General features: G+C 42.0%; 4 protein-coding genes across 5 annotated transcripts in view; all 4 read left to right on the forward strand.

Annotated features, from left to right (window-relative positions):
* The window catches only part of LOC142902032 (protocadherin alpha-C2-like), a 142,100-nt gene that overhangs the window by 6,527 nt on the left and 123,447 nt on the right, over positions 1–12,126 (forward strand). The window contains exon 1 of one of the 2 annotated variants that reach the window (XM_076046820.1): positions 103–2,499. The exons of the other annotated variant lie outside the window; for it this stretch is intronic. Within the exon in view, the coding sequence (XP_075902935.1) occupies positions 145–2,499 (2,355 nt within the window). The 5' untranslated portion in view covers positions 103–144. Of the gene's footprint in view, positions 1–102; positions 2,500–12,126 lie in introns of those variants that run through there. 2 annotated transcript variants of the gene reach the window in all.
* On the forward strand, positions 2,583–5,235 carry LOC142901677 (protocadherin alpha-3-like). The gene has a single exon (XM_076046297.1). The coding sequence runs from the start codon at positions 2,821–2,823 to the stop codon at positions 5,233–5,235; it is 2,415 nt and encodes an 804-aa protein (XP_075902412.1). The 5' UTR covers positions 2,583–2,820.
* On the forward strand, positions 5,660–8,807 carry LOC142901678 (protocadherin alpha-8-like). Its single transcript, XM_076046298.1, has 2 exons — positions 5,660–8,084; positions 8,784–8,807. Exons 1-2 carry the CDS (start codon positions 5,742–5,744, stop codon positions 8,805–8,807), a joined length of 2,367 nt encoding a protein of 788 aa, XP_075902413.1. The 5' UTR covers positions 5,660–5,741.
* On the forward strand, positions 8,762–11,727 carry LOC142901871 (protocadherin alpha-7-like). Its single transcript, XM_076046584.1, has one exon. The coding sequence runs from the start codon at positions 8,951–8,953 to the stop codon at positions 11,336–11,338; it is 2,388 nt and encodes a 795-aa protein (XP_075902699.1). The 5' UTR covers positions 8,762–8,950; the 3' UTR covers positions 11,339–11,727.

Consider the following 12,126-nt stretch of genomic DNA (forward strand, 5'->3'; position numbering starts at 1 on the left):
TCCCACCCCAATAGACGGCTTTTGTTTGGGAACCGCTACACAGAGAACATTTGACGTGCGGCCGTTTGGTTGGAGAAACAAAAAAATATTGCAAGAGGAACCGAACTGTCTTCACATGTAGTGTGCGTGTTTTTTCCCGTTAAAATGGAGAGTGAAAGACGATGCCGATCATGTGGATATTGCTGGTTTGCTGTTCACGTCACCTTGCTCCTGTTCTTTGGCGAGCTGGCTCGTGGAGACTTGCGCTACTCTATTCCGGAGGAGATGAAGGAGGGAACCCTTGTGGGAAACGTAGCTAAGGATCTCGGCCTCGACAAGGCGTCTCTGGCGGATAGAAGATTCCGTGTGGTTTCGGGATCCAAGGACAGCCATTTTGAGGTGAATCCGAACAGTGGTGCCTTACAGATACGTCAAAAAATAGACAGAGAGCAGCTGTGCCAGGGGACTGGTTTGTGTCTAATGGAGCTAAAGATTCTTGTTGAAAATCCATTGGAAATGCATCATATTGTTGTAGAAATTACGGATGTAAATGACCATTCACCAAGCTTTACTGAAGAGGAACAACAGATTCAAATAGCGGAACACACATCGCCAGGAACACGGTTTCAGTTACACGCAGCCCGCGACCCTGATGCTGGCATAAACTCTATCCGTACATATACATTATCGGCAAATGATCATTTTGAAATTGAAATAATCCAAAGTGACGAAGACAAAACACCATTTTTGGTTCTGAAGAGAGCTTTAGACAGAGAAATTAAGGATAAACTTTCTTTACTGGTTACAGCAGTTGATGGTGGCAAACCTCAGAGATCAGGAACATTAAACGTCTCCATTCTTGTGCTTGATATTAATGACAATCGACCAACTTTTTCTCAGAATACTTATCAAGTAGAAATATATGAAAATGTCCCAGTTGGTACAACCGTCACAAGGGTAAATGCAAGAGATCCAGATGAAGGAATTAATGGAGAAATAGAGTATAACCTGAGCAAAGCATTAGCCCGCAAAGTTTATGACATATTTGAGTTGGACAATTTAACTGGACACATTAAGTTAAAAGAACGCTTAGATTTTGAAGAGTCCGAAATCTATAAACTGGATGTTGAGGCATCAGACAAAGGAACCCCTCCATTAATGGGAGGGTGCAGAGTTATTATTAAGATAAAAGACATCAACGACAATGCACCAGAAATAGAAGTCACATCATTGTCAAATGCCGTATCCGAAGATTCAAAACCTGGGACAGTTATTTCTCTAATTAGCATGACCGATAAGGACTCTGGGGTCAATGGTAAAATAATTTCACGTATAATGAATGATGTCCCTTTTGAATTAAAACCTTCTTATAAAGAGAACATATATTCTGTAGTCACTAAAGGAGCATTAGATAGAGAGAAGATGTCAAGTTATGAAATAATAATACAAGCCACTGACTGTGGTGAGCCTCCCCTCTCTACTTTTAAAACTCTTAATGTTCAGATATTAGATGTAAATGACAACAGTCCTAAATTCATCCAAAACACATTTAGTTTTTACCTCCAAGAGAATAATGTTGCAGGAAAGCCAATACTTTCTGTGAGTGCAACAGACAATGATGTGAATGAAAATGCAGCAATTTCTTTTAACATTGTTAGAGTAGGGACTGAAAATGATGTAACATCATTCCTCAACATTAATTCAGAAAATGGTCAAATATCTGCCTTAAAAAGCTTTGACTATGAGACTCTGAAAACATTCCAGTTTCAAGTTGTTGCCACAGACTCTGGAAGTCCATCACTGAGCAGCAACGTCACAGTGAACGTGTTCATTCTGGATCAGAACGACAACGCTCCAGTCATCCTGTTTCCACTCAGCTCCAACGGCTCTGCTGCAGGTGTGGTGGAGATTCCCCGCAATATGGAGGCAAGGAAGTTGGTGACCAAAGTCAGAGCCTATGACGCTGATATAGGATATAACGGCTGGTTGCTGTTCTCACTGCAGGAAGTGAGTGACCACAGTCTGTTTGGTTTGGACCGCTACACAGGACAGATCAGAACACTTCGCTCCTTCACAGAGACAGACGAGGCTGAGCACAAACTGGTCATACTGGTGAAAGACAATGGCAACGTGTCACTCTCAGCAACAGCCAGTGTCACTGTGAAACTGGTGGAGCCCAAAGAGGCTTTTGCTGCTTCTGATGTGAAGAGTTCTGCGACGGATGATGAGGACAGTAATGTGACTTTTTATCTGATGATAACTTTGGGCTCAGTGTCAGTGCTTTTTATCATCAGTATCATAGTGCTGATTGCAATGCAGTGCTCCAAGTCTACAGACTACACCTCTAAATACCTCCAAGAGACAAATTATGATGGGACACTGTGTCACAGCATCCAGTACAGATCAGGAGACAAGCGGTACATGTTAGTTGGACCCAGGATGAGTATTGGATCCACTATAGTTCCTGGCAGTCATGCAAACACACTGGTTCTCCCTGACAGGAGGAAGACTTCTGATGAGGTGAGTAACTATTCATGTTTAAGTTTTGAGTGGTGCTGGAACTCTTTTTCTTTTTTTTTTTTTTTTTAATTATTATTATACCATAGCACTATTTGACTTCCCGAGTAATGACTCTAGATTAGGTGCATTATTACAAACATTCACAAGGTGGCATCACTTAACCACCAGAGCATCTCACGACTTCGACGCACCGACATCCCATTCGCGTTTTGTCAGACCGGAGAGACCTTTCGCTGCACCGTTGCAGCCGTGTTCCTGTGTTCTTCCCTCATTTCAATGATTTAATAATGGGTTCCTGCTAAAATAAATACGTGGGTGATTATGGATACCTTTGGATTACGACTTTTTTCTCAGAAAATGGAACAAAAGAGCTCGGAGAAATGGCGACTGCGACCACCCTGTTTGCTCGCCGTTTTGATATTGCTCCTATTCTTCGAAGCATCATCCGCTCAGCTGAGTTATTCAATACCCGAGGAGCTAAAAGAAGGAATTTTTGTTGGAAATATATCTAAAGATTTGGGAATAGGCCTTACTCACATGAGGCAGAGGGGATTTCGCATTATGCCTGGCTCGACCGAACCTCTTTTCAAGGTAAATGAGAAAGACGGTGTCCTTTATACCAACCGGAGAATAGACCGAGAGGAGGTGTGCAGAGACAGCAGTGCGTGTTTGGTAAATCTTAAAATAGTTCTTGAAAATCCGCTAGAAGTACACTATGTTAATGTTGAGATCACAGATCTGAACGATCACTCACCCACCTTTTCTGACAAAACAAAGAGGCTGGAGATTTCGGAATCAGCGCTGCCAGGGGCTCGATATCCGTTGCAAAATGCTCTCGATCCTGATGGTGGGATAAACTCAGTGCAACAGTATAAATTAAGCCAGAATGAATATTTTCGTTTAGAAATAAAAGATCGCGGAAGAGAGGGTAAAATTCCAGTTCTACAATTGCAAAGACAACTTGACAGAGAACTAAAAAATATGCATAAATTAATTTTAACAGCCGTAGATGGTGGGAATCCCCATAAAAGTGGCACAACTGAAATTTGCATAGACGTTTTAGATGTTAATGACAATATGCCAGTGTTCAGCAAGGACACGTATTTAGCGGTGCTACAAGAGAACGCGCCGATAGGCACAACTGTCATTCAAGTGAACGCAACCGACTTGGACGATGGGACAAACGGAGAAGTTGTTTTTTCATTTGGCGCTGAGGTTAAAGGTAAAATCAGAGAGCTGTTTGATATCCACCCAGTTAGTGGGGAAATAACTGTCAAGGGTAATGTGGACTTCGAAGCACAAGACAGCTATCACATTGATGTAAGTGCCTCCGATAAAGGAGCAATTCCATTCACGACAGAAAAAAGTGTTATCATAAAAATTGAGGATAAAAATGATAATTATCCCGTAATAGAGGTTGCGTCGTTATCGGGTGCTGTTCCAGAGGACTCTAGACCGGGTACAACCGTAGCGCTCATCAGCATTACTGATCTGGATTCTGGAATAAATGGTAAAATAATTAGCTACGTCTCAGAAGAGAGTCCCTTTAAACTGACCCCGTCAATGCAAGACAACATGTTTGCTGTTGTTACTAAGTCGCAGCTTGACAGGGAAAGAAAAATAACATATGACATCACAATAATTGCGAAAGACGCTGGTGAACCAGCACTGACTTCAGAAAAAACTATAAGCGTGTTTGTGTCAGATAAGAACGACAACAGCCCTGCATTTTCGGAGAGCCCTTACACTTTCTACATCACGGAAAATAACACTCCTGGAGCCTCAGTTTTTTTTGTAAAAGCGTCGGACTTTGATGAGGGGGAGAATGCTCTCATTTCCTATCATATTTCAGATGTTGCCAGTAAGGTGACGTCATTCCTCAACATCAACAGCGAAACTGGCGATATACTGGCTCTAAAAAGTTTTGACTATGAGACTCTGAAAACGTTCCAGTTCCAAGTTGTTGCCACAGACTCTGGAAGTCCGTCACTGAGCAGCAACGTCACAGTGAACGTGTTCATTCTGGACCAGAACGACAACGCTCCAGTCATCCTGTTTCCACTCAGCTCCAACGGCTCTGCTGAAGGTGTGGTGGAGATTCCCCGCAATATGGAGGCAAGGAAGTTGGTGACCAAAGTCAGAGCCTATGACGCTGATATAGGATATAACGGCTGGTTGCTGTTCTCACTGCAGGAAGTGAGTGACCACAGTCTGTTTGGTTTGGACCGCTACACAGGACAGATCAGAACACTTCGCTCCTTCACAGAGACAGACGAGGCTGAGCACAAACTGGTCATACTGGTGAAAGACAATGGCAACGTGTCACTCTCAGCAACAGCCAGTGTCACTGTCAAACTGGTGGAGCCCAAAGAGGCTTTTGCTGCTTCTGATGTGAAGAGTTCTGCTACGGATGATGAGGACAGTAATGTGACTTTTTATCTGATGCTAACTTTGGGCTCAGTGTCAGTGCTTTTTATCATCAGTATCATAGTGCTGATTGCAATGCAGTGCTCCAAGTCTACAGACTACACCTCTAAATACCTCCAAGAGACAAATTATGATGGGACACTGTGTCACAGCATCCAGTACAGATCAGGAGACAAGCGGTACATGTTAGTTGGACCCAGGATGAGTATTGGATCCACTATAGTTCCTGGCAGTCATGCAAACACACTGGTTCTTCCTGACAGGAGGAAGACTTCTGATGAGGTAAGACTTATTTTACAACAAAAATAAGTTATTATTATTATTATTATTATTATTATTATTATTATTATTATTATTATTATTATTATTATTATGATTAATAATAGTATTTTTTATTAATACTACTACTACTACTACTACTACTACTACTACTACTACTAATAATAATAATAATAATTCCATTAAACTTAAAAAATACTGTCAACCATGTTTTATTTCTTTGAGTTAGATATTATACAGCTGCATTTTCTGTTGTGATATTTCAAAGCCATTTTCACTTTGCAAATATATCATATTTTTCAGCTTAGAAATTAAAAAAATATATTTACCGCGTTGTCCTCTTGGTGTCACTGTAACATAAACACAGTCAAACGGGGATGCCAGTCCCTCCCTGAAAGCCTTTGTTTGGTCGTAGTGGATGATCATCTCGGTTTTAGCATCCGTGGTGAAGGGGACTGTTTTGCGTGTGTCATGTGGTGAAATATATACATTTGTTTCTTAAAGACGCGGTTGTGTTAAGCCGTCACTGGATCACAATGGGATGCGAAAACAAAGGTGGATCAACGGAATATTGGTGCGCTTTTTACTTCCTTTTTCTGTTGTCTTTTGGGGAGGATGGCGTCGCAGAGCTGCGCTACTCTGTTCCAGAGGAGATGAGAGAAGGCACCACTGTTGGTAATGTTGCGAAGGATCTTGGTCTGGACAAAGCTTCTTTGACTGATCGACGTTTCCGCGTAGTTTCTGGCTCCAGACAGGACTTTTTTGAAGTGAACCCGGCTAACGGTGTACTCCAGATACACAGAAAAATCGACAGAGAGCAGCTTTGCCAGGGAAGCGGTCCGTGCTTAACAGAGCTAAAAATTCTTGTTGAGAACCCACTGGAAATACATTACGTCGTTGTGGAAATAACTGATGTGAATGATCACTACCCCAGTTTCCCTGAGAAGGAACAGCTATTACAGATAGCAGAACATACACCGCAGGGAACGAGAATTGAACTGCATGCGGCCCGAGATCCCGATGCTGGCATTAATTCTATCCGTAACTATATATTGTCGCCAAATGATAATTTTGAAATAGAGAGCAGTCAAACGGATGAGGAAAAGATACCATTTCTGGTGCTGAGAAAACCTCTAGATAGAGAACAAACGAATAAACATTTGCTGCTTGTGACAGCAGTTGATGGAGGGAAACCGCATAGATCGGGGACACTAAATGTTACAATCACAGTTCTTGACGCTAATGATAATCGCCCGATCTTCAGTCAGGATACCTACCAAATAGAAATATATGAAAACGTTCCCGCTGGTACTACTGTTACAAAGGTGACTGCAAGGGATCCAGATGAAGGGACCAACGGAGAAATAGAGTTCAGTCTAAGTAAGACGTTATCACGCAGCGTTTATGACATATTTGATTTGGATTCTTTAACCGGGCAAATTAAATTGAAAGGTGCATTGGACTTTGAAGAATCTGAAAATTACAAACTAGACATTGATGCATCAGATAAAGGCACCCCACCGTTAACCAGCAGGTGCAAGGTTATTGTTAAAATAAAGGATGTTAATGACAACCCGCCAGAAATAGAACTGACGTCACTGTCAAATACTGTGAGTGAAGATTCAAAACCAGGAACTATTATTTCATTAATCAGTGTGACTGATAAAGACTCAGGTGTAAATGGTAAAATAATTTTGCGTATAATAAATGATGTACCATTTGATTTAAAGCCGTCTTATAAGGATAATACATATTCTATTGTTACAAAAGAGTTTTTAGATCGTGAGGAGATGTCTCATTTTGAAATATTGATACAAGCCACTGACTGCGGTGAACCACCTTTATCTACTCAAAGAACAATAAGTATTCAGGTAGCAGATGTAAATGACAACAGTCCCAGTTTCAAACAAAATCCATTACAATTTTATCTTGTAGAAAATAATGTTGCTGGAGCTTCAGTATTTTCTGTGACTGCAACAGATAATGATGCAAGTGAAAATTCAGTAATTTCTTATCATATTGCGCGGGGAAATGACATATCATCTTTCCTCAATGTTAACTCTGAGACTGGCCAAATATCCGCACTAAAAAGCTTTGACTATGAGACTCTGAAAACGTTCCAGTTCCAAGTTGTTGCCACAGACTCTGGAAGTCCGTCACTGAGCAGCAACGTCACAGTGAACGTGTTCATTCTGGACCAGAACGACAACGCTCCAGTCATCCTGTTTCCACTCAGCTCCAACGGCTCTGCTGAAGGTGTGGTGGAGATTCCCCGCAATATGGAGGCAAGGAAGTTGGTGACCAAAGTCAGAGCCTATGACGCTGATATAGGATATAACGGCTGGTTGCTGTTCTCACTGCAGGAAGTGAGTGACCACAGTCTGTTTGGTTTGGACCGCTACACAGGACAGATCAGAACACTTCGCTCCTTCACAGAGACAGACGAGGCTGAGCACAAACTGGTCATACTGGTGAAAGACAATGGCAACGTGTCACTCTCAGCAACAGCCACTGTCACTGTGAAACTGGTGGAGCCCAAAGAGGCTTTTGCTGCTTCTGATGTGAAGAGTTCTGCGACGGATGATGAGGACAGTAATGTGACTTTTTATCTGATGATAACTTTGGGCTCAGTGTCAGTGCTTTTCATCATCAGTATCATAGTGCTGATTGCAATGCAGTGCTCCAAGTCTACAGACTACACCTCTAAATACCTCCAAGAGACAAATTATGATGGGACACTGTGTCACAGCATCCAGTACAGATCAGGAGACAAGCGGTACATGTTAGTTGGACCCAGGATGAGCATTGGATCCACTATAGTTCCTGGCAGTCATGCCAACACACTGGTTCTTCCTGACAGGAGGAAGACTTCTGACGAGGTAAGATGCAAATACAAACAAAACTTTTGTGTTTTGGTCACCAATACCATTTTTTTTTCTTTTTAGTTTTTCCCTATTAGTTTATACAGGCTCAGAGAGGTTTGATTTTCAAGTTATCCAACACTTTCTAGACCTAAATCCTTAGCAATGGCCTTCTTTAATGTGTTTATAACTCGTGTTGTAGTTAAAAATTTGTATTTGTATTTTGACATTTTACCTTTTGGATACCAAAATAACCCATATAATCAACCTACCACTAGTTTGTAAAATTGCATCAATTTTGGTTCACACACACACACACACACACACACACACACACACACACACACACACACACACACACATACTGCTGCCCGTGTCTCGTGATGATTTGGTTTGATTCTACATTGACTTTCGCTGTCCGTGGTGCTGTAATTTTGGGATAAACGACATTTATTTAAAATATGGGTTCTAAAGTACAATACACAATTTGGCAAATGGCAAAACTTTCTTATGTCCTAATCCGCATTCTATATTTTTGCGACCTGTGTTTAGAATTTATCTTTCTATCGGATTCTTTTTCACGCTGTCTCTAAAAAGCAATAGGACTGCGGCACCACCTTTCATCACTTGGTGTCAGTATAATGACAGAATATACTTCCTAATGGTGTCGTCATCAGCACTACCCATCCTTTCCCTCCTCAAGCCTGTCTCTCGCAGACCCCTTGCATTGTGACCGCTTGACAAACATTTAAAGTGGAGACATTGCTGTTTGGATAAACGGTTCGACTATGACAGCCCTCGAGCCGTTGGGATTTAAACGCTGATGATTCGTATTGCGCTTTGACCGTTTTTATTTTCTATTTGTTGTTTCCTGATCTCACACGATGGAACAAAGACCACGGCAGACGCGCAAGGAGTGGACTCAGTGGGCCGCCTGCATAATGCTTTTGGTTACGTTTTGGAGCAAAGCTTCGGGACAAGTTCGTTATTCAGTCTTTGAAGAAGTGGAAGAAGGGACTGTTGTCGGAAATATTGCAAAGGATTTAGGTCTTGATAAGACCGCGTTGAAACCAAGGGGGTACCGCATTGTCTATGGTACTACAGACCCACCGTTTCGCGTTAACCAGGACGATGGAATATTGTATGTGAACCGAAAAATTGACCGCGAGGAAGTGTGCGACAGAGGCAAGGTTTGTCACATCGATTTAAAAGCTGTTTTAGAAAACCCTCTGGAAATCCATTATGTTATAGTTGAGATTGTGGACATCAATGACCACGCGCCAAGCTTTCCCGAGCATGCAAATAATTTAGAGATATCTGAATCTGCATTGCCCGGAGCAAAATTTCAGCTGCAGGCTGCGCGTGATGCTGACAGTGGCTCGCTGTCGGTTCAACAGTATAAATTGAGCCATAATGAACATTTTCGTTTAGAGGTGAAGGATCGAGGCGAGGACCGTAAAACTCCGAGTTTAATTCTTCAAAAGCCCCTTGACAGGGAGTCTGTCAGAACGCATAAGCTACTCCTGACAGCTCTTGATGGAGGGAAACCTCCAAGGTCCGGTAACATGACAATAATAGTAGATGTATCCGATGTTAATGATAATCCGCCAGTTTTTACCCAGGACTCCTACACTGTGCAGCTCAGAGAAAATTCTCCGATTGGCACTACCGTAATTCAAGTAAATGCAACGGATTTGGACGAGGGTCCTAACGGCGAGGTAACGTATTCCTTGGGCAAAGATGTAGATGCACGTTCACGTTCACGTTTTCATTTAGATCCACTGAGTGGAGTCATCACAGTGGCCGGGAACATTGATTTCGAAGAATGCAGCACATACGAAATTGACATTCAGGCGTCTGACAAAGGTGCGGCTACTTTAATAACCGACAAGAGCGTAATTATACAGATTGTTGACGTGAATGACAACGCGCCGCGAATGGAGGTGACGTCTTTCTCACGAGCTCTCCCGGAAGATTCAAAACCCGGAACTACAGTTGCCTTAATTAGTCTAAAAGATTCCGACTCGGGACTAAACGGGAAAATAATTTGTTACCTCAGCCAAGACCATCCTTTTGCACTCACCCCGTCTTTACAAAACAACATGTATTCTCTAGTCACGAAAACGGTTCTGGACCGAGAGCAAAAATCGCAATATGATGTAATAATTGTTGCGAAGGATGCAGGTGAACCATCACTAACCTCAGAAAAAAATATACATATTGTTCTATCAGATGTGAACGACAACAGTCCAGTGTTTTCTCAGAGTCCGTATACTTTCTACTTAACCGAGAATAATTCTCCAGGAGCGTCGGTTTTTTCAGTGACAGCCCGAGATGATGACGAGGGCAGCAATAGTGTCATCTCATATCAGATATTACGAGAAAGAGAAAGTGGTCATATGCTGAGTTCATTTCTCAACATCAACAGCGAAACTGGAGATATAATGGCACAAAAGAGTTTTGACTATGAGACTCTGAAAACGTTCCAGTTCCAAGTTGTTGCCACAGACTCTGGAAGTCCGTCACTGAGCAGCAACGTCACAGTGAACGTGTTCATTCTGGACCAGAACGACAACGCTCCAGTCATCCTGTTTCCACTCAGCTCCAACGGCTCTGCTGAAGGTGTGGTGGAGATTCCCCGCAATATGGAGGCGAGGAAGTTGGTGACCAAAGTCAGAGCCTATGACGCTGATATAGGATATAACGGCTGGTTGCTGTTCTCACTGCAGGAAGTGAGTGACCACAGTCTGTTTGGTTTGGACCGCTACACAGGACAGATCAGAACACTTCGCTCCTTCACAGAGACAGACGAGGCTGAGCACAAACTGGTCATACTGGTGAAAGACAATGGCAACGTGTCACTCTCAGCAACAGCCAGTGTCACTGTCAAACTGGTGGAGCCCAAAGAGGCTTTTGCTGCTTCTGATGTGAAGAGTTCTGCGACGGATGATGAGGACAGTAATGTGACTTTTTATCTGATGATAACTCTGGGATCAGTGTCAGTGCTTTTTATCATCAGTATCATAGTGCTGATTGCAATGCAGTGCTCCAAGTCTACAGACTACACCTCTAAATACCTCCAAGAGACAAATTATGATGGGACACTGTGTCACAGCATCCAGTACAGATCAGGAGACAAGCGGTACATGTTGGTTGGACCCAGGATGAGTATTGGATCCACTATAGTTCCTGGCAGTCATGCCAACACACTGGTTCTTCCTGATAGGAGGAAGACTTCTGACGAGGTAAGAAGTATTTCAAGACAAGAGTAACGTGTTCTATATTGAGATGCATTTTGTGATGTCACATAGCCTTATTTCTTGGACATAATTTATTTCAAATGTTTTTTGTCACTATACATAATAACAGCACACGATTGAGCTTTTAGGCAATAACCGTGGTCTGAAATGGGATCGGTCTGAACAGTTCATTTAAACCTTATTTTACAAAGGTTCTGTATGTGATATTTTGAACTTGTTATGACGCTGAAATATAATTGTTGGTGTTTTGATTTGGTTACAATGCCTGCCTGATGTTTAGGCTTTGCTGTAATTTGAAGAGCATTTTTGAGTAATTTGTTCTTGCTATTTTTCATATTAATTTCATACCATTCACGTACAAATGTATGGTTGGTTTTTGGGATAAGTACCTATAAGTTCTGAAGTTGCACATGTTGCCAATTTCAGTGAGTTCACAGAATGCAAATGTTTGATCCCATTCCTTATTGATGAGTGATCTAGATAAATGACTTGATTTAAGTTTTGTCCGTATCTCAGAGCTGAAGTTGCTGTCCGTGGTGCTGAACTGAATTGGTCTAATCTTTGATTGTTTTTAATTAAAAAGGGCGGGGGGGTGAGTAACTAAGTCTGATTTTACCACTGATATTCCCTGGGCTTTAAACAATTTTGCACTGTGACTGCACATTATATGTTATATTAATTTAATGCATTTGTTTACACGCAATAAGACCATTTTTGTCGTTAAAGACCATGTCGTGTTTTTCCCGTAAAGACCTAGCTGCAATGAGACGCGTGGTCACATGGTGTCAGTATAATATTAA

Source organism: Nelusetta ayraudi, unplaced genomic scaffold (assembly GCF_046127955.1).
Source record: "Nelusetta ayraudi isolate G7.1 ecotype Tasmania unplaced genomic scaffold, CSIRO-AGI_Nayr_v1 ptg000090l, whole genome shotgun sequence".
NCBI lineage: Eukaryota > Metazoa > Chordata > Actinopteri > Tetraodontiformes > Monacanthidae > Nelusetta > Nelusetta ayraudi.